At 38.7% G+C, this 22,316-nt stretch overlaps 2 protein-coding genes across 2 annotated transcripts; one reads left to right on the plus strand and one right to left on the minus strand.

Annotated features, from left to right (window-relative positions):
- The first annotated feature begins 2,255 nt into the window (after window positions 1-2,255).
- On the plus strand, window positions 2,256-6,338 carry LOC130841278 (mucosal pentraxin-like). Its single transcript, XM_057717348.1, has 2 exons — window positions 2,256-2,319; window positions 5,664-6,338. The coding sequence occupies exons 1-2, from the start codon at window positions 2,256-2,258 to the stop codon at window positions 6,257-6,259; spliced, it is 660 nt and encodes a 219-aa protein (XP_057573331.1). The 3' UTR covers window positions 6,260-6,338.
- A 1,927-nt stretch (window positions 6,339-8,265) lies between these two features.
- Window positions 8,266-9,198, minus strand: LOC130836373 (olfactory receptor 10J1-like). Its single transcript, XM_057708414.1, has one exon. It carries the CDS (start codon window positions 9,196-9,198, stop codon window positions 8,266-8,268), a length of 933 nt encoding a protein of 310 aa, XP_057564397.1.
- Window positions 9,199-22,316: the final 13,118 nt, after the last annotated feature.

Consider the following 22,316-nt stretch of genomic DNA (forward strand, 5'->3'; position numbering starts at 1 on the left):
TATATTTTTAAATTGTGTGTGTGAGATGAATGGATAAAGAAGATGTGGCACATATATACAATGGAATATTACTCAGCCATAAAAAGGAGTGAAATGGAGCTATATGTAATGAGGTGGATAGACCGAGAGTCTGTCATACAGAGGGAAGGAAGCTAGAAAGAGAAAAACAAATACCGTATGCTAATTCATATATATGGAATCTAAAAAAATGGTAGTGATGAACCCAGTGACAGGACAAGAATAAGGATGCAGTTGCAGAGAATGGACTGGAGGACACGGGGTTGGGGAGGGGGGTGAAGGGGAAGCTGGGACAAAGTGAGAGAGTAGCACAGACATAGATACATCACCAACTGTAAAATAGACAGCTAGAGGGAAGCTGCTGTATGAGAAAGGGAGATCAACTTGATGATGGGTGATGCCTTAGAGGGAGGGCCGGGACAGGGAGGGTGGGAGGGTGTGGCGGGAGGGAGGGAATATGGGGATATATGTGTAAATACAGCTGATTCACTTTGGTGTAGCTCAAAAACTGGTACAAGAGTGTAAAGCAATTACATTCCAATAAAGATCTTAAAAAAATAAATAAAATAACTGACAAAAAATAAAATAAATTGTGTGTGTGTATTTAGGCTCTAAATATCAGAAACACAAAACTCATCAAAGAAATTTTTGTATATTTCTGATGGAGCAAAAAGTAGTTAAATTTCAAACTTCATTTTAATACATTTATTTTTATCTCCAAATGAACTGTGGGATTGACAAAATGTCAATTTGAAGCTGTCCATAAATAATGTTCTTGCTTTCATAAATTTAATTCAATAATGTGAAGCACATTAAATGTGAATAAGTCAAATTTGTCTTTTTAGATATTTCCTGAATATTATTAAAGGCTTTAATAAAACTTACAATGTAACCTTTAATTGTAATATATTTATCTAAAGAAATATTTTATGGAAAATAACTCATTTATTTTATATTATGTAAGCATATACTATGAAAAATAATTTTAAAAATTCTTTAGGGAATTCTTGATATGTTACTATGAATATACTTTTAGAATTAAAGGAAAGAAGAAGTCAAGATTGATTTAGACCAACCTAAAATTACACAAACAAGACGAGAATTTTAAAATGTTTGAATTCCCATCACACCATTTCCGACTCATATATTATTACTGTCCAACTATCTGACTTGCTGTTAATCACCCAGCTGAGACCAAAGGACTCACTAAGCCCAAATCATCAACCACAGACTCATGAACTAAATAAGTGTTTATTGTTTTAAAAACTGAGTTCTGAAGTGGTTTGTTGCACAGCTTAATTAAATAGAAATAAACTGCCACAACCAATACAGAGGCTTTTGTTGTTTGCAACTGAGAGCCTTAGACAACTTCCTTTAGTTCTTCTCGTCAACCTGAAAACACCCAGGTTAGTTCACTCCATAAGTAACAGTAGGGCTTTTACTATAAATGAATCACAGTGACAGGTGCTGGAGATGAAGCTGTGGGAGAAAACATACATGACCCGTATGTTCTCAGATTTTAAAGTCTTACAATGTGTGATGAGTGAAAAAGGAGGAACTGATACAGTAACTTACAAAAAGTTTTTATTGGAGACAGAGAAACACAGGGATAAAATGTTTATGTGTAGTCAGTCAGCTTTGTAAATCACAGATTTAGGTCATAACATAGCTGGCTTGTTCCCAATATCCAAGCAGTCAGTCTCTCCACCTTCACAGACACTTTTGAGCTCCTTATTTCCTAGCTAATGCCCAGATTCCAGGTGAAGGGCATCATCTTAACACCCAGCACCTAGGAGCTCCTTGATAGACAACCTTGCAAGCTCATCATCAAGACCGCAAGAGCTAGATCTCCATTCTGCCATGAGGTACAGAGTCTTTATCTCCCACTGTTTTGAAGTTCACAACCATGTGAATCAGTAAATGTCCTTAGTCTACTGGTGAAACCCCAGCCTCTAAACACAGGGGGAAAATGGTTCCTCTAACAGCCACACAAATATGGCTATTTTATATAACAAACAATAGACTGCCACAATTTCCTTACATACATTAGGTAATTAAATGTCCCTTTAGGAGGACATAGAGCCTCTCTTCCTTGTGGGGAGATATGAACAGGACAGCTCAGCAGGAAATAGAATGGCTAAAAGAGAGTGGAAAGACCCTACAACTGAAACAATAGACCAAAAAGCAAACAAATTTGTTTGTAAATCATATCCTGAATCAGTTAATTTTTACCGTTTATGGAGAAGCTTCTTCTGGGTGTCCTGCTCCTCACGTTTCTCTCAGAGGGTATGACACAGAGAGGTAGGTCCTGAGCCTTGTTGGGATAAAGTTTTCTCCAAGTCCCAGGGGAACTGGAGTACAGCATCGTTTGTTACTACTGCTGCTGTGTTGAGGAAGATGTGAATGAAGGATGCTATAAGTTATCTATTGCAGTGTTACAACTCACCTTAAAATTTAGCAGCTTAAAAAAAACAAACATTTATTATCTCATTCTATCTGTGAGTCAGGAATCAGGGAATATCTCAGCTGGATGATTCTGACTCAAGGTCTCTCATGAACCAGTCAACCAGAGCTGTCCTCTCATCTGACAGCTCTACTTGGGGAGGATCTGCTTCCAAGCTCACTCACATGGTAATCATCAGGATTCAGCTCTTACAGGCTGCTGGGTTTAGGGCTCAGTTCCTCACTGGCTGTTGGCTGGAGGCTGCCCTTAGTTCCTTGTCACATGGATCTTTCTATCAAGCAGCCTCTGACATGGCAGCTGGCTTCTCCAACAGTGAGTGACCTAACAGAGAGAAAGTGCCTAGCACAAAAGCACAATCTTTCTTAAAGAACTAAAAATAGAACCACCATATGATCCAGCAATCCCACTCCTGGGCATATGTCCAGAGAAAATTGTAATTAGAAAAGATACATGCACCCCAGTGTTCACTGCAGCACTGTTTACAACAAACAAGACATGGAAGCAACCTAAATGTCCACTGACAGATGAATGGATAAAGAAGATGTGGTGCATATATACAATGGAATATTACTCAGTCATTAAAAAGAATGAAATAATGCCATTTGCAGCAACATGGATGGACCTAGAGATTATCATACTAAATGAAGTAAGTCATGTAGAGAAAGACAAATATTATACGATATCACTTATATGTGGAACCTAAAAAAAATAGATACAAATGAATTTATTTACAAAACAGAAACAGATTCACAGACATAGAAAACAAACATGGTTACTAAAGGGGAAACACTGGGGGGAGGGATAAATTAGGAGTCTGGGATTAACGTGTATACACTACTATATATAAAATAGATAATCAACAAGGACCTACTGTATAGCACAGGGAAATCTATTTAATATTGTGTCATAACCTATACGGGACAAGAATCTGAAAAAGAATGGCTATATGTATATGTATAACTGAATCACTTAGCTGTACAGCTGAAACTAGCACAACACTGTAAATCAACTAAACTCCAATATAAAGTAAAAATTAAATTTAAAAAATTTTTTAAAAGAAATAAAACTTGGGGGGGCCAGGGGGTGAAGGGGAAGCTGCGATGAAGTGAGAGAGTAGCATAGACATATGTATACTACCAACTGTAAAGTAGCCAGTGGGAAGTTGCTATATAACAAAGGGAGTTCAACTCGAGGATGGATGATGCCTTAGAGGAATGGGACGGGGAGGGTGGGGGAGAGTCGAGGGAGGGAGGGAATACGGGGATATGTGTATAAAAACAGATGATTGAACTTGGTGTACCCCCAAAAAAATAATAAATAAATAAATAAAATTTTAAAAAAAGGAAATAAAACTTGGAAGCAGCTGAAAATAAAAAGCACAGTCTTTTCAAAACCTAATCTCCTGTCACTTACGTCAGTTCTGCTGTATTCTGTTCATTAGCAGCGAGTTAACCTACAATCAAGGAGAGGAGAATTATTTCAGACATAGTTTTAAAACCACCACAGATGCTGATGAGTGAGGATATGGCTGGCAGAAGGAAGCCCCAGAGAAAGGACAGCTGGCTTTGCTTACTATATGGGAACACCATTACCTCTGACCTGAGAGAACAAGAAGGGATGTGCAACTTTTATTAGAAAAGGATGTTATTGTAGGGGCTGGGTGTTTATTCTCTGATTCTTTTCAATAAATTAGTTTGGGTCACATGAGAGAAAATATGAAATTTTAGAAGAATCTTGAACTTTAAATAGAGAACCAGATTCTCCCAAACTAATTGAATTGCCTTTGTGAAGTTGCTGAACTCTGATCCTCAGTTTCTTCATCTATGAAATGGGTATAAGAATGACATCAAACTTGCAAAGAGCTGTTTATGAAGATTGAGTGAAATACGCTAAAGGGAAAAATTTACTTTGTAATGCATAAGTGCTACAAAAAACGTTAGTTTTTATTAGCAGTAAAAAAGCTTTAATGTTCTGGCACCCTTTTTTCCTCCCTTTCTATTATACCCACTAAGCACAACTCCATCTTCTCAAGTTTGAGACACCCACTTCTCTACCACTATCGGTTATAAGTTATTCAAAACACCACTCTCTGGCTAGCCATGCTGTTTTGCTCCAGATTTGTATACTGACAAGGTCACAAATCTCACCCAGGGTGATATTTAGATGACCGAGTATAAATTCATGGTTTACTTTCCCATCCTCCCAACTCCTGTTGCAGTGGCTAAAGTTCCTTCCCCCACCGCTGTAATCTCCTGCTAGCTCCCTCTCTCTAAATGTTCTGTTCCTATTCTTTGTCCAAGGTGAGCATTTCTTAAGAAATCCCTATATCTAAAGAAATAAGAATTCATGCTATTTTTCCATTTCCTACTAGAAAGCAAAAGTAACTCAACTCAGGACTTCATAATGCTTCTTGGCTATGTCTCCCTTGATTCAGTTAGTCATTATTCTTTAAATTATTTCAAGAGCATAAGAGTTGTTAAATTTGCTTTCCTAAGCAAGAATAAAGCAGCTGGTTTTATAATAATTAAGCCCACTCCTCTGACGGGTCTCAAGAGGAAAGAAGTAAATGATACGTAATTCCATGATCCTGGGTTGCACCCATCGGGAAACAAGCAGTGGGAAACTGGTCCTGAACTGGCACACAGAGCTGCAAAAGGGGAGTGGCGAGGAAGGCAAGGGCACCATAAGGACCGTGTGGTTTGCACGCTTTTCTATGCTTTGGACTTTGCAAACGATGAGCGTTGGCCCAGCAGAGCCAAGCTATGGTTCCAGAAGGGCCATCATAGCAATATCTATCCTCACTTACAAATGTCCCATGGGAGACATCTCAAAATATGATCAGCAGTGGGAGAACATGGGGTGCTACATACTTTAACCCTTATGGTCCAGGATTCAGCCGTGTTTCATTTTCTATGACTGGTGTTTGCTGTTCTACCCAGATGAAATCTACAGAGAGCATGCAATGGGGGTTGATATAGGACATCTTTAATTCCTCTTTCTATCAGCACAACTGTAGCAAACCCGGTCTTTTAACGCTGTTTGCTTATACAGTCACTGAGATAATGCACTTACAGGCACCTTGTAAACGCTATGTTATGTACTCTATGAGGATCTTCAGTGAGAGCAAATCAAAGCAGAGAATTGATGGGATTTTTGTCACATTTTTTTCTTTTCTCTGCAGACTTGAGAGGGAAGGTGTTTATTTTCCCTGAAGAATCAAACACAGCCCATGTGTCCCTGATCCCCAGGGTGAAGAAGCCACTGAAGAGTTTCACTCTGTGCCTGAAAGCCTTCACAGACCTCACCCGCCCTCACAGCCTCTTCTCCTACAACACTAGGTCTATAGACAACGAGCTACTTCTCTTTGTTAACAAAGTAGGAGACTACGTGCTGTATATTGGGAACACTGCCGTCACTTTCAAGGTCCCCCCATCTCCTTATGCCCCAATCCATCTCTGTGCCAGCTGGGAGTCTGCCTCTGGGATTGCTGAGCTCTGGGTGAACGGGAAGCCAGTGGGGAGGAAGGGTTTGAGGAAAGGGTACTCTTTGGGAGCGGAGGCGAGCATCATCCTGGGACAGGAGCAGGATTCTTTTGGGGGAGGTTTTGATGAAAAACAATCCTTTGTTGGAGAGATTTGGGATGTGTTCTTGTTGGATCGTGTGGTCTCCTTAAAGGATATATGCTTCTCCTGTTACCCTGGCAGCATATTGAATTGGCAGGCCCTGATTTATAAAGATAGAGGCTACGTGGTGGTGAAGCCCAAGTTGTGGGCTTAAGCCCCACTGCCTTCCGACATGATTTGTGTTTCATAATAATCACTCGCACATTCTCTTTGAAATTAAATACGTTGATTTCCATTTTTCTGGCTCTCTGAAGATGGTGTAAACTACACTGAAGACACAAGGACTAGGTAGACCTTTTATATACATTCTTTGTTGTTGCAAACAGTACCTGGGATGAATTACACATACTTTTCTGCAGCATCAAACTACAGGAACTCAGGGGAACACACTGCTTTCAGTACGGGTGTCAACCTTCTAGAGCCCTGTATAGTTGTGGGAGGCCCCATGGGGTTCTGTGTGCAAAAAGTTCATCAATCTATAAAAATGATGTGACCGCTGGGAAGGGCTTTCCGGGATGGGCTTCTACCGTGAGCAGGACCTCCGAAGAGAGAATCTCATGTGGGGCTTTCTCAGAAGCAAGGTTGTGAGTGTTCCCTTTGAACCTAACCCAGAAGGGATTCAGAGGTGTTCTCAGGCAACCTGGATAAAGGCAAAGATGAACTACCTTGGGGGCTCTTCTCCACATTCACTCTCTTGGAGGTAGCTGCTCTGAGGAGGCAAAGCTTTTATTGCTTTGGGTAACACTCCATAAACACGATGATTTCCCTTCTTGGTCCTGGTGCCATTAGGGATTCCCAAGTCCTTTGTTTGACAGCACTTTCAATGCCTCTTCAGTGGGGACACTTGGACTGTCCTCAAGCAGAAGGATGGTGGGTGGGAGACATGGGTTAATTTTTTTTCTTTTAACATCAACCCTTTATGGACTGGAAGACATTTGGCAAGTTCTGTCTCTTTTGAACGCCAGGCCAAATCATCCCAAAGTCTTAAACTTTTCTCGCAAATCAATACAATTTTCCCCCTCAGAAGGCAATAACAATAAAAATTGGTAGACTCCCAGACTCTTGTTTAGACAAGGGTTTAAACTGAGTTTGAACGAGGTACCCAACGGTTCACAGAAAATGAGTTCATCAATGTAAATAGAAATGAAGAGGGCAAAGGCAAGACGCAAGTATCATCCCAGGCTCCACACAGAGATGAATGAAAATCATAGGCTAATTTCCAGATATGAGACAGCCAGAGTTGGTTGGGAGGTGGTGTTGATAAATTTAATTCTTTTTTCTTTTCTTTGGCTGTGCCACGCAGCATGTGGGACCTTGGTTTCCTGTCCAGGGATCGAATCTGGCCACCTGGCAGAGGAATCACAGACTCCTAACCACTGGACCGCCAGGGAATTCCCTTAATAAATTTAATTTCAAAACAGATCTTCAGATAGCTCTACACTTGTGAATAGATGATAGCATAAGCATTACTGCCAGAGAAAGCATGTATAACTGCAATGAAATTCAATTGCTGGATGTGACAAGTTACTCACTAACATGTAAATATACAAAACTCACCAAGGAAACAGTCCTAATGTGAGCTTCAACAAAATTGGAAAAAAAAATTCATGGCTCTCCAAGGCAGGTGAGAATGTTTGAGGCTGATAATATCTCTTCTGGAATGTTAGTCTGTTACTCTTGTCATTGCCCAAAGGAGAAAGTGACGATAAATAGGAAAGGTGGTTTTGACTGTGCTTTCAACACATCCTATCCACCAATGATACTGTCTCTGAAGTTTTAGAGCTCAATATCTACCTGACATTTAGGTTGATCTTTCAACCCATCACTTCGAACAGGCATTACACAGCCCACTTTTCTGCCAGTAACAAAGTGGAAGCAATCAGCCACCCCCTTGCCTATTTTTTTTCCCCTACTAGCTTTACACCTTGTGCCAAGCATCTCACCATGTCCCTAGTAATAACCTCTCAGATGAATAGACGGTATAGGAGAATGACGGTCAAAACAAAACTCAAGTCAGGGAAATTCTTAATTCTTTAATGCAGGCTCACCATCAAATTGTGCAACTCTTTCTGGGTAGAGGAAGAATGATAGGATCAAATATTTTTTTGTGATTGCAAACTACCCAGAGTATGATAGGCTATATACAAATCACCAAAAATCCTAGGCAAGGGTTTTTTTGCCAATAGCACGGTGAAGAGCATCCTTGACCTCTTTGTTCCTTAGAGTGTACACCACAGGATTAAGGAGAGGAGTGAAAACGGTGTAAGTCACCGAAATCAATTGGTCCTGATCCGTCATGTTCTTGGACGTGGGCTTGAGGTAGGCAAAGGAGGCACAGCCATAGTGAACAATGACCACAGTGAGGTGGGAGGCGCACGTGGCAAAGGCCTTCTTCCGGCCCTCGGCAGAGGCGATCTTGAGGATGGTGGAGATGATGAGGACATAGGAGATGAAGACCAGGCCCATGGGCACCACGATAACAAGTGAGCTGACAAGGAAATTAATGATGTCATGTGTGGTGGTGTCAGCACAGGAGAGTTTCATAACTGGGCGGATGTCACAAAAATAATGGGCCACCTCTCTGTCACAAAAGGGCAGGCTGAACACAGAGGAAATCTGAATTGTGGCCACAAGCAGCCCTATGCTGCAGGCCCCCCACACCAGCCGGGCACACACCCTCTTGTTCATGGTGACCGTGTACCTCAAGGGGTTGCAGATGGCCACATAGCGGTCGTACCCCATCACTGTGAGCAGGAAGCAGTTGTTGATGGCCAAAGTGATGAAGAGGAACATCTGGGTGGCACAAGCTGCCAAGGAGATGGGTCGGCTCAGGCCTGCGAGGCTGGAGAGCATCCGAGGTACAATGACCAATGTGTACAAGGTCTCTGAAGTGGACAGCATAGCAAGAAAGAAGTACATGGGTGTGTGAAGGTGATGATCAATGCTGATAATTGTCACAATGATGATGTTGCCAGCCAAGGTTAAAAGGTACAAGGTAAGAAATACCGCAAAGAGGGTGAGCTTGTGTTCGTGAAAGCTGGAAAAACCTTGGAAAATAAATTCACTCACCACTGTGTGGTTCTCTGCCTTCATTGATAAATTCCAGGCCCCACATCTGGAGACTTAGGCCAAGCAGCCAGAATACATCAGTGCCCAATGGTCTGAGCAAGACAACTCTAGGAGAAGGAAAAAATAAGGATCTGCTCCTGGTGGACACCTGGTTAACGAGGACTGCTGTTCACCTATAGGTAAAGGATAGAAAAACACAATCTGGAAACAATTTCATGTATGGAGATTTATACAAAAGAATGAATAGGGACGGGATAAGATAGAAGGAAGGAAGGCCAGGTCAAGTGTGCAAGAAGTTTCCTGCTGTGTTAGAACATGGTGTTAGGGGAAAAGTGAAGCTAAAGAAATAGGAAATGCATAGTTATAAATTTGGAAAGAATTTTCTCATGATTACAGTTTCAGACATATTTTTTTACCTGAAACAAATTTTCCAACTTTGTCCACAACTCTTCCACTTTTGTTTAAGGCACATTTTTATCATCTTCTCAAACATCTTCCCTGCTAAATTGCCAAAGGAGACAATGCTCTCTGCTCCAGCAAGACATAAACTTTGCTTTCTCCCTGTTCCACTTGCTTGCATCTTTCGTGAACCCTTTTCACAAGTCATTCAACAGCTTCCAGTCCGACTGCCCCCGCCCCCCACACACATACACATTGTTTTTTTTAACAAGCCACATGCCTCTATGTTTTTTAATACTTACCTCAAGCCTCCTCTTGCCCAGAAAGTCTCAGGACTAAATACAACCTATCAATACAAGCTGCCTATAGTGTAGTTCAATTGCTCAGTGTCATGCTGTAACTGGGTCTCACAGATGGTGTGTGTTTCTGTGTGTTTTCTACCTTGTGCTTAGATTTGGATTTCCAGAGGTACTTTGACTCACTGCTAGACTCTGAACTGTCTTCTCTGATTCCTTCAGGATTATAAACAGGTAACTTTGGGGAAACCGGTTTGCACACCTCTCCCTCTATTCCCTACTGGGGAGTCACTGGGGATCAGAAAGTTCTCATTAATTAAAACAGTTTAATAATAGTAATAACAACAATAATAATAGTCCCTTATGGCAATTTTTAGTTTATAAAGAATTTTTACCTATATTATTTAACAGCATAACAATCCCAAATGTTAGGTAAGAATTATCTCCATTTTGGAGATGGGGAACCTAAAGATACCTAGGATTAGATGATTTGTCCAAAATTATTAAGTCTTTGATCTACTCTTTTAATTTTAAAGCCAGTGTAATTTGTCCTGCACCACAACTGCCTGAGAAGCATCATGACTACACAGCAGATAAGGAAGAAGATACTTTTTTTGTTTTGCTTTTATTAAAAATAATTAATGCATTTTCCTCACTCTGGGAATGAGGTTACATTAGGAGAAAGTTGAGGACTTCCCTGGTGGCGCAGTGGTTAAGAATCCGCCTGTCAGTGCAGGGGGACACGGGTTCGAGCCCTCGTTCGGGAATATCCCACATGCCTTGGAGCAACTAAGCCCGTGCACCACAACTTCTGTGACTGCTCTCTAGAGCCCGCAAGCCACAAGTACTGAGCCCATGCCCTGCAATTACTGAAGCCCACGCGCCTAGAGCCCATGCTCCACAAGAGAAGTGCACTGCAATGAAGGGGAGCCTCCGTTCTCTGCAACTTCAGAAAGCTCGCGTGCAGCAATGAAGACCCGATGCAGCTGATAAATAAAATTTAAAAATAAATAAATCAAATAAACAAATTTTTTTTTAAATTGGAAAAGCCGAAAAACGTGAAAACTGGAAAAATTTGGAAGTGTATAAATAACTATATGAAATATGAGCATGTTAGTGACAATGCATGTCCATTTTCCTTGGCTTGATATTTCCACTTCCAATTATTTATTTTAAGGAAATAATCAGAGATATGTATCAAGATGTATATACAAGAAGTTTTTATTATATTATTTATAATAAGGAATACCAAAAATAATGTAAATTGACACAGGAATGATTAAATAAATTATAACACATCTATCTGCTGGCAATTATGCAGCCATTATATGTCTAAAAAGGGCTGATATGGAAAAATACAATAGATACCTAGATAGATAAACAGATCATAATTTCATAAAAATAAAGAAAAGAAAAAGAAAAAGGAATTAATAAAGGAAGGAAAGACATTCAATAGCACACATGCCTTTAAAAGAAAGCCTGGAAGTGAATATACCAAAATGCTAAAAATATTTTTTTCTGGGTAGTGAATTATCTTATATTAATTTTCTTTTTATGCTCTCTATCTAATCAAGATTTTCTTCTTAATTATTCACTTCTAAACACAAAAACAAAATTGTTTAATTCTTTTCCAAAAAGGAATTTTCTAATGAGGCTGCAGAGAGGATTGAGAAGAAAAGGTGAAAGTAGTGGGTATTTACCTTGGAGAAGAAAATGTTGACACTGTAACATACAGCTAACTTAAAGTCTCTAAACAGACATTTTATAGAAATTTGAGCACCCAAGGGCCAGATTTAGAGGAAATGCACTTCAATTTTAAAGAAAGATTGTAGTTGATAAAAAGAAAAACTTTCTGAAGAATGCTAAAAATAGAGTGTGGCAAGTGAGTCACTCACCTTGGGTGCAGAATTTAAGGGAGCACCAAAAAAAAAAAAACAACCCTCAGTAATCAAAATAAATCAGATTTTATGCAGTATTTTAAAAAATGAATGTAAAAATCCAAGATGAACAAAATATTAAAATTTTAAATAAAGACAACCAGTTCTGACTATTACTATAGTGGGATGCAAGTAGCTGAATGAGGGCAGATTTTGAAAAGCAGAAAAATATAAAATATTTTCAAAATATAGAGAAAATGCAGAGCAAAATATGTGCTCCTTTTCCTTTGAGATGTGGTGATGGGCTAGTCCTTAACCACTTCTGTTTAACTGAGATTCATGATGTATTACTGAACAAGACAAAATTCAAAGCTTATGTAACTGGAAAAATCAATCCTACCTATATTAAGGGGAACGAAAAAAAAAAAGCTAGGCTATAGAAGAGAAAAGATTGACTAGAGCTTGTCGTTCCTGCAATTCCATCTCCTCCCCTACCACCCCCTTAGGAAAACGAGGACTCCTTAAGATGGCAAAGAATCAATCAGTGATAACACTAGGATGGTAAGGTCATGATAACTGAAACAAAATGGCAGCTTCCCTCTGCGGAATTCACATCACTGAAAAAACCAACACCTTACAGCACTTTCTGTTTCCTTGGATTCTGGCTCTTGAACCAAAAATATCCCTCCATGTTAAAAAAAAAATAAAAATATTTCCTTCTAGAGACATCATTTTCTGCTTAGACCTGACAACCAACCCTAAGCAAAGGGTTAATCTTATTCATTTCATTATCCAAGTCTTTGCTTCCAATTGGATGCAAGCTGGAAAATTTTATGTGCTTAGTAGCTTTACATCCTTTAAATATAACTGAATCATAGAATCTTAGAGTTGGGAGGTAATTTTAAAAGCACAGCACTTCTCACAAATATCCCCCAAACTCTGCTTCAGCACTTCTAATAATTGGAAATTCATCATCTTACAAGTTAGCATTACCTCTTTTTTTTTTTTTTTAAAGAAATGAAGTTTACTTAAAAAATAAAACTAGGCTCATCATATTATAAAAAAAAAAGCCATCTGTACAGAAGGGTATAACTGGAAAAGTGAGTTTTCTCTTTCTGTACTTTGCATTCTCTGATCCAGAGGAAAACATGATTTATGTTTGTTTGTTTTAATTTGTTTATTTCTGTCTAGAAAATTTCTATGTACAATTATGCATATTTCTGTATCATTTCAATTTTACACAAATGGAATTAGATTGCACATATCAATTTACAACTAGCTTTTTTCTCTTAATAGTATATCTTGAATACTTTCCATAAGAGTACTGTAAATCTATCTCACTCTTCTCGTTTCTAATAGTGCATGCTATCTCATTACTTAGATCCATGTAGATATATGATCATCAATTCTATTTTTGAATGGCCTTAGTTCTTAGAAAATGTTACTTGCTGTTGACTCAATATCTCTCTCCTTGCAACTTGCCATATCCCCACATTATCCCACCTTCCATTTCCTTTCCAACCTGATAATATTGAAAATATTTGGAGATCATTATAACGTCTCAGCTAAATTTCATGTCCTTGAATCCATTACCACAGCAAGATGAACATGAAAAAATGTCATATTAATGAACATGAGAATCAATACAAACAAACAAATGCTGCAAGCCATAGAGGGAAAATAATAATATTTTGGAAAATGCACATAGCATTCCATTTTCATTTAGTTCTGACAACAACCACTCACTGCGCCTGCCCTTAGCAATAAGAGGGAGAAGGAATCACTTTCCAGATAGTGATCTTTAAAAGACATTGAAGGGCTGACTATTCAGAGGAAGCAGGTGAAAACACCATGTATTCAAGAGGCATTTAAAAGGAAAGATAAAACCCACGAAGCAAGAAGAACTCAGCCCTCCTATTATCGGAGAGAACCTCAAATTATTGCTATATTCCTTGAGGCTGGGGGCATTGGTTCCTTTGGTGTGGGAAGTGGCCCAGGGGAAAAAAAATACAGTCTGTTAAATTCCAGATTGCAGGAGCTTTGGATATTTATTTTCCCCAAGAGGAGCAAACCCCTCTACCTCAAGTCTCCTGGCACCACCTGTTTTAAAATTCCTCCAGGGTACTAAGAAGGTAAGGATGAGAGAACCCTAGAGCTTATCTCAAGGGCATTGTTAGGAACTCGTAGTAGATGAGAGAGATGCTTTCATTTGCTTACTCGCTGTTGGGGATTTTGGAGGTTTCACAAACTAATACTGCATTGAGTTTTAGTCAAGTAAACCATAAAGATACTGGATAAGTTACAAAGAGAAGATCTTAAATTTTGTTTTTTCAGAATTAGAGAGCAGCCAATTTCCTGAAATGTGTTCAAATAAGATCAGGGCAAGCAGAGGATTATAGGAGCCGGGGCTTCTCTTGTCCAGTTTCAGCCAACAGTCAGTTTCCTTACGTCTCACCAACATACATCTCAGCCTAGCTCTCCCGTTTAGAGAGATCCATCTCCCCTGTTTAGAAAGGACAGAAGACACTTTCAGATCCATTCCTCGTGCCCCCTTTGGTTCATTCTCAGCTTATTCTGGATAGAGAATGAAAGAGCAGTAGCTTTCCACTCCAATAAGTTGAGTTTCTGGCTCAGCACCATCTCCCCATCAAGATGGTACCCATGGGAGATGTTTGAGAAGCCATTTTATCTCTATCATGTATAAGGGAATGGCCATAGGATATTCAACTTTGACTAGGTTTTTTTTTCTAAAATAAGTCTATTTCCCTCTGATTAAAAAAGTAATATATGTTCATTATAGAAAAAGCAGGAAAGGAAAAATAAGATACAAATCACTTATGATCTCCAACTTAGAAATATTAACATTATAAAAATGTGATGACTGGTTTTCTGATTATTTTTCTATGCATTCATGTTTGTATCTGTTTACACACATACACTTATGTTTATGGCAAAAATGGGATGTTATAATTTTTGTAGCCCTTTCTCCTTTTTAGCAACATGAGGTTATGTTATGCAAACTTCTTTATATTCAGTCTGTCTTTCCTCTTAACAATGCATTGTGAACCTTTCCCATATTAACAAAAATGTTTCAACATCATTATTCTTAAATAGCTATCTTGCCTTCTATCATAGAAATGCTCCGTACTATAGTATGCTTTCAAGATTCAAATGATCATCATGCATTACATGTGGTTGGCAAGTCTTTAAAGTCTTCTTCAGACTAGATCAGGGTTTCTGAACAGCAGCACTGTTAACATTTTGGGCCTAATAATTCTTTGTTGCATGTGTGGAAGCTGAGAGGGGAGTCAGGGCGGAGGTCATCACTGAGTGTGTTATAAGATGTTTAGCAGCATCCCTGGCCTCTACCTACTAGCAGCTATTAGCATCATTTCCTCTCCCCCCACTACATTAGAGAAAAAACAAAAATGTCTCTAAATATTGCCAAATACCCCCTGGGGGCAAAATCATCCTCCTTTGAGCATCTTTGGTCTAGAGCATTCTACCATTCTCCCCGCTTCCCAACCCCTCTCCCCCATCTTTTTCTTTTTTTTCATTTCATTGACATGTTTAAAAATCAGGTCAAAATTTCACCTTCTAGATGTCTATTTATTCATTGTTCCATTTAATTTGTTCTTCTGTATCCTGTGTTTCCTGCAGATTAGAAGTCAGTTCTAAAGGCTTAATTAATGCAATTCAATTTATTAAACTATATGAAATATATACTATATACTATATTATACTACAGTAAACCATATATATAAATTATGTATGTAACTATGTTCAACTATATAATATATATATTAAAAACTTTGCATTATATCAAGTAGGATTATCAGATTTAACACATACATGTACAAGATACCTCATTAAATTTGAATTCTAAATAAATAACAAATAAATTTTTTTAGAATCAGTATATGCCAAATATTGCATGGGTCATACTTATACTAAAAATTATTGTTTATTTGGAAATGAAGTTTTACAAGGCATCCCGTATTGTATCTGGTGGTCCTCACCAGGGGGCACACACGGTCTGACTACCCTGCTCTCAGCAGTGCTAAACTGATCAGTGTTTCAGGGAAAAACAGCCTGATGCTCTATTCAAATTGATCCCATTAATCTTTCATCATTTTATCTTTTAATGACTTTTGGCTAAATCCATTTTTTATTAGGGGATGCAAACAATGCTTTTCTAATCATGTCATTTCTTCTACATTTATCCCATGGATTTTTTTTTTTTTTTTTTGGTATAGTAGTTTATTTCATCAGTTGGGGCAAGAGTACAAGGTACTGAATAAAACTGAGTCTGGTTGGAATTCAAACTGGGTCTTCTATTTCTGAGTCTAGTGTGCATTCCATTACATCCAGTGAAAAAAGGCTATTCACTTTTGATTTGTTGATGATATATGACTACAAATAGTTATAATCCAGCAAGCCTATATTTTATAATTAGCGGAGATGGAAGATGGAAGAAATATAGCATGGGGTGGGAGTGGTGCCTGCAAACTGAAGCAAATTCAGAAACGATTCTTTAAACAGGAAAAAAAATGTTCTAGAAATAAGAGGTAAATGATGGCATCCAGAGGAAAAGAGAGTGACTCACTGTGGCATTTTTCCATTTTCCTTTCATTTTGGTCACACATTCTGAGTAACATGTTTCAAAATAATCCATGCAGCAAAGTTCATAGCCATGGATGTGCCAGAGAGTCAAATTGTGGTTTCTGCAAGGTCCAGAGTAACAGACTATAAAGGTGGGTCAGAGGAAGACTCCCTTTCTTCAGCTATGTGACCTGTGACTTGATCAGAATTAGGCAGCACAAGGAATCTCATCTCCTTCTTCATTTATTGACTTTATAATACTGTATTTCCAGTTAATTAAATTTAGAGTTAAATACCCTGTGGTGAGAATATAGAAAGAAGATTAGAAGACCTTATCTTACACATCGTTTACATATCTCGATAGGGCTAGCAGGACATCCGTCATAAAACAAAATAGTCTATGATGCTAATTACCATAGGAATTCATTGAAGAGTATGTCAAAGAGATGCCAAGAGATGCAAGATTGGTGATTCCCATGAAAGATAAACCATTGGAGATAAAGAGTTGTCAAGTGTGTCTTTAGTATTCTTCATGAGATAATTTTTTAAGCAATTATCCCTAAGAAAGGAGAGGATGATTTATCAGGTTGCAACATCACGATAGAAATAATCAATGAGTTAACTGCTCATTTATATCTCTAATACATATTTATGGAGAATCTAAACATGCTCGGCATCATGCTAAGCACTAGGTAAAGAGCAGCCAATCAAACACATATAGTATGTGATGAGGAGTAAGATAAGATGCAATCCTTGTATACTGTGATGCATGCTTTGATAAGGTAAGAATGGAGTAACACGGGGACAATAAGTAGCTTTCTGACATGCACTTTATTTTTTAAAATTTTAATTGGTTCTTGTTTTTGTGTTTGGCCACACTGAGCAGCTTGCAGGATTTTAGTTCCCCAACCAAGGACTGAACCCACGTCCTCAGCAGTGAACGCTTGGAGTCCTAACCCCTGGACCGCCAGGGAATTCCCAGGACATGTATGTTAATATACTAAATTACTTATATCCACCAGGAAGCAAAAGCCACATGGAGATGACTGGTCTGGAATATTCACCATGAAAAATGAATGAATTAGCATTTTGAGTTATCTTGTGAATTTGAATAATGTCTCAGAGGCTGATCCGCTTTAGCGAGTTGACCACTGAGATTTGGAGCTTGCATGGCTGAGACAGATGCTGGATGGTGGCGGCTACATCAAGGTTTTTCTAATTACCAAATTCATTGTGCTGTTCTTGGTTCTTCTCCTACTTTACAACTCTGATGCTTTCAACAGTGCTAATCACTCTCCATCTGGAAATTTCCTTCAACCTTGATTTTGTGATACCACTACTGTCTCCTGGTATTTCTACTACAGAGAAGCTTACCAGTGGTGGTCATTTAGCATATGGTATGCATTTGTCAATCTGTTTTACAGAGTGGATGGTGAATGCCATTTAATCTAGTGAGTCAGTGAACTTGAGGTTGTTAAGAGAGATTCTACTGCACTGTTATTATTTCAGTATGTGATTGACCTAAATATCTAAATTAACCACCCATTCACTCAATCACATCACTCTGATTTAATTCTCTGCCTTGTTACTACCTGGTATGTTTTTATTCATTTCTTTATTCATTTCATCATTATCTTTCTCCTCACATTGGACTATTGGTTGTTAAGAGCACTTAGTCTTGCTTCCTTTCTTCAGTCCTAAACTTTTAGTCAAAACCAAGCAACCAAACAACCAACAAACAAAATTCCATAATTTAATTCTGTATTTGCCACTGATTAATAGCTCAGATATAAAATTTGCACAAACCATGCTCTGGTGTTCAGGTTTCTCAATCTTTAAAATGAAGTTTAAATAGTTTATCTCTAAAGTCCTTTCCTATTTTATTTTTAACTTTTTATTTTATATTGGAGTATAGCTGATTAACAATGTTGTGATAGTTTCAGGTGTACAGCACAGTGATTCAGTTATACATAGACACGTATCTATTCTTTTTCAAATTATTTTCCCATTTATGTTGTTACATAGTCCTTTCCTATTTTAAAATTTTGATATTTTTCTCTACTTTGGGACTTAGGACAAAAACTGATAGGAAATTGAAAATACCACCTTTCCCCCAAGTCACTTCTAACAAATACCCCATGGTTATCATCAATCCCACCTTCTTTTCAGTATTCTGCTTTCAACTCCTTTCTTTCTTTGACTTCCGCTTTCAAATCTACCACCACCTCCTGCTGCTTTTTCTCTTCACCTCTGCCAGCTTTGAGACAGTATCATAGAAGGCCAGGTTAGTATATATCCTGAACTACCAACCTAGCAGGCCAGAGAGGGGGATGAAGGACTCATCAACCAGGCAGCAGGAGGCATTGCTCTTTGGGAACCACCACAGGGCCACACTGTTCCAGTAACTAATCTTCTTGAACTCCTAAAATCCTAAGTCCCCAAAAATGCTCAGATGTTAGACCTGCAGAAGACCTTGGAGCTCATGGAGTCCAACCTTTCCATTTCATGGACACAACTGTTTTGAAAGAAGTCTCAACTTATGAGATATAAACATGAAATTATTATTTTTTCAATAACTCCTACTGTGGTCCCATTTCTGTTGGGCAGCAGCCTCCCCTAATGACATTTTAAATCAATTTCATAAACTTTTTTTTTGTCAGCCATACCACATGGCATGTGGGATCTTAGTTCCCTCAAACCCATGCTCACTGCAGTGGAAGCGTGGAGTCTTAACCACTGGACTGCCAGGGAAGTCCCTCATAAACTTTAGTCACTTTGTGTTACTAAAACTGTCTCATTAGAGTTATTAAACACAATCCTGTTATTCCCCAAAATTTATATTCTATTTGAAATTCTCTCCAGTATCCATCATCGCCTGGCCTTTCACCTTCCCCCGAGGCATAGAATAGGCTTATGGCTCCAGTGCCTTGACATGTGTTGGGAGGTGAAGGGTGGTGAGCACATACCCCTTTCTCTTCCCAACCTCAGCCCCTTCCTTCCTGGGAGATGAAAAGAGGGAATGGAGAGTGAAAAGCGATTATCCGCAGTATATCAGCTGTCGGCTCCTTGTTTTGTTGTCACTGTTACACCTGCAATGAACACCACCTTATAAGTGGAGGTACAGTTGTGGTAAAGTCCCCTTTTTGTTAGTTGTCACCATTTCTTTAGCATTGTTGGTTGTTCTTTCCATTTGTCATTTATCCCAAAGTAGGTGCTTTTGTAGGAGTATGTCTAGGTTTTTCAGAGGAACCTAGGTTCCATCAGTCTGCACAGCTCCAGCCTATCCATCTAAGGCTCATCTACTTCAGCTCTCATTGCAGGCATCCCACTCCATAGCCTCCTGTTATTGGAGTCCCCATCACTCAAAGAGTGGCTCTTTGGGGGAAGATAGGCAAGATGGCATGCCCCTATCGCTTTCTGTTTTGCTCACCTAACCCATGGGACATTTGCTTAGCCCTGCCAGATGGAATGGTGACAACAGAGGGTAACTCTTAGCACACCCCCTCTCAGGTCCAGCACTTCTTTCGGGACTTTTCCTGTAGCTCTAGCAACATTAGATGCTCTTCCAGATTAATGCTTCATAAACTTTAAGGCAAAAGATGGCCATGAGTTCTCAACGTATTGCAGGTGGAAGGAATGATTTAAAAATCCCAAATGTTGTGGGAAAGATGTTGGTGTACCCCACTGAATGCCGTCCTTCCCCATTTTAAAAAACCTAGCTATTCAAACCTCTAAGCTTCAAATCCTGGCTCTGTCATTCACTAGTTGATTTCTCTACTTCATGGAAAACAAGGATACTAAGGGTACCTACTTCATAGGGTTCTTGCGAATATTAAATGGGATAAAGCACTCCGATATAGAGTAAATGCTCAGTAAATGTTAGTGTTGTTGCTACACGTTTATTATTTTTATTGGAACACATTACACTTTTTCTTTTATTATTTCTGCCTTTGGAAATCAAGATTTTGACAAAGTCAAATGTGGTTAAAGGACCTCCCTTTTTTGCATCTTTGTACCCTACACAGTACTCAGTATATTGCTATGCATATAGCAGCTGCTGAACAAGTCAAGAAGTACGCTACAGTTTCTGTGATATAAAGGATGTTTCTGAAATGCAAATATTGCACATACTATTGGTAAACCAAGGGATAATGTCAATATAATGTGGAAGTTAGTTCATACAAGATTTTTCTGAGCAGGTTAATTTTTTTTTTTATTATCAAGGAATAGCAGCTGAACACAGACCTTACCAGCATTGTGTTCCACTGTGCTGGTAACAGGGAACAGGGATAGGGTACCCTACACAACAGCCATTCACTTTAAGGTTTCCTTCTTGCTTACTTATACCACACATCTGTCTTCAGAGTGATTTTACATGTTTTTTTCTGGCTTGTGTGCATTTTCTCCTTGCGACCTTCTTCTATCCACCTACCTTTATCTTTGAAGAAGATCAAACCGTATGGCTATTCTTGATTTTATTCACTTAATTAGAAATTTAACATATCTTTTTAACCATTTAGTTTATTTAGTAGAAATGCTAAATGAAAAGTTAAATGTTTTTGTTAGTGCTCTGGTTACAGGTTTTGCATGATCTGCCGCAATATTTTTTTCCCAAAAGACTTGTTATTTTTAGTGTGTGTGTTTGCAGAATGAAAGAACTTTTTAAAATAAATGCACATGATGTCATAGCAGAAACACCTGTGTTACGTTCAAGAACTATTGAGTTGAATGAGCGAAAATCATCGCTCCCTTTTTGCCTGTTCAAGGACTTGACTCTATTTAACCTTGTCTCCCCTCATTCTCTGTCTCTGCTTACTGCATTATTCCTATCTGCTAACAAATGCGATCTAGCATCTCCTGTAAAGGGCAAACCCTCTCTTGATGCACATCTTCCTATATCACTATCCCACAGCAAAACTCAGAGAGCTGTCTGCACATGCTGTCTCTATTTTCTCAGTTCTCATTTACTTTTCAACCTACTTTAACCTGGCTTCCACATACTGATCCACTGAAATCGCCATCATTAAGGTCTCCAGAATTTCTGTATTGCTAAATCCAAAGAATAATGTTATTCTCTTTTCTTCTTTCACCTCTCAATAAGATTCAATATAATCAACCATTTCCACTAGAACTCTTTTCAGCTTTAGTGACACAATTCCCTGAGATTCCTCCTGTGTTGCTGGCTGTTTCCTCTAGCCTCCGTGGATCTTCTTCTACCATCCTCTAAATATTGGAATTCCTTATGGCTCTATCCTGAGACCTTCTCTATTTTCTATCTGCTCTTCATCTCTCTTTAGCTGACCTCCTCTTATTCCAGTTGCACCAAACATATGCCAGTGATTTTCAAATTTATGTCTCTAGTCCAGACATTCCTCTGGTCTCAACTCTTGTATCTGCCATTTAGCACAAACACTTAGATGTCACAAAGACACTCCAAACTACATCCCCAAGCTAGAAGACTTGATTTTCCTTCCCAAATCTGGTACTTCCTCAGATTTTCCCATGTTATAAATTGTGTCACCACCTACCCAGTGATTAAAGCCAGAAACTTAGGAATCATATTTTATGTTATCCTCACCCTCTAATCTATCAGCAGGTCCTGTTAATGCTACCTCTAATATACACCTCAAACCCATCAACTTGTCTTTATTTCCATTGCTCCCTCTCTAGGCCATTCTATCATTTTATTTACTGTCTCCTAACTATCTCCCAATAGCCACTCAAAAAACCTGTATCACACATAGCTACAGTGTGTATATGTATGTATGTGGGCATATACACATATACATGAAAACCCATCAAACATTTAAAGCAAGAAAGTACTATATTTGTATATATATACATGTATATAAAACCCCATCAAATCATTTAAAGCAAGGAAATACATAAGCATGGGTATGTGTGTATACACTTGTGTGTCTGTGTATCCTCTTGCTTAAAACAGTTTGGAGGCTTTTCATTCCTCTTC

This window comes from Hippopotamus amphibius, chromosome 1 (assembly GCF_030028045.1).
Source record: "Hippopotamus amphibius kiboko isolate mHipAmp2 chromosome 1, mHipAmp2.hap2, whole genome shotgun sequence".
NCBI classification, from domain to species: domain Eukaryota; kingdom Metazoa; phylum Chordata; class Mammalia; order Artiodactyla; family Hippopotamidae; genus Hippopotamus; species Hippopotamus amphibius.

What these genes read in the sequence shown, in the direction of transcription:
- LOC130841278 (XM_057717348.1), top strand. Translation starts at nt 2,256, where the DNA reads ATGGAGAAGCTTCTTCTGGGTGTCCTGCTCCTCACGTTTCTCTCAGAG. An exon ending in AGAGGGTATGACACAGAGAG is followed by an intron (nt 2,320 to 5,663) that starts GTAGGTCCTGAG and finishes TTTTCTCTGCAG; the next exon opens with ACTTGAGAGGGAAGGTGTTT.
- LOC130836373 (XM_057708414.1), bottom strand. Translation starts at nt 9,198, where the DNA reads ATGAAGGCAGAGAACCACACAGTGGTGAGTGAATTTATTTTCCAAGGT.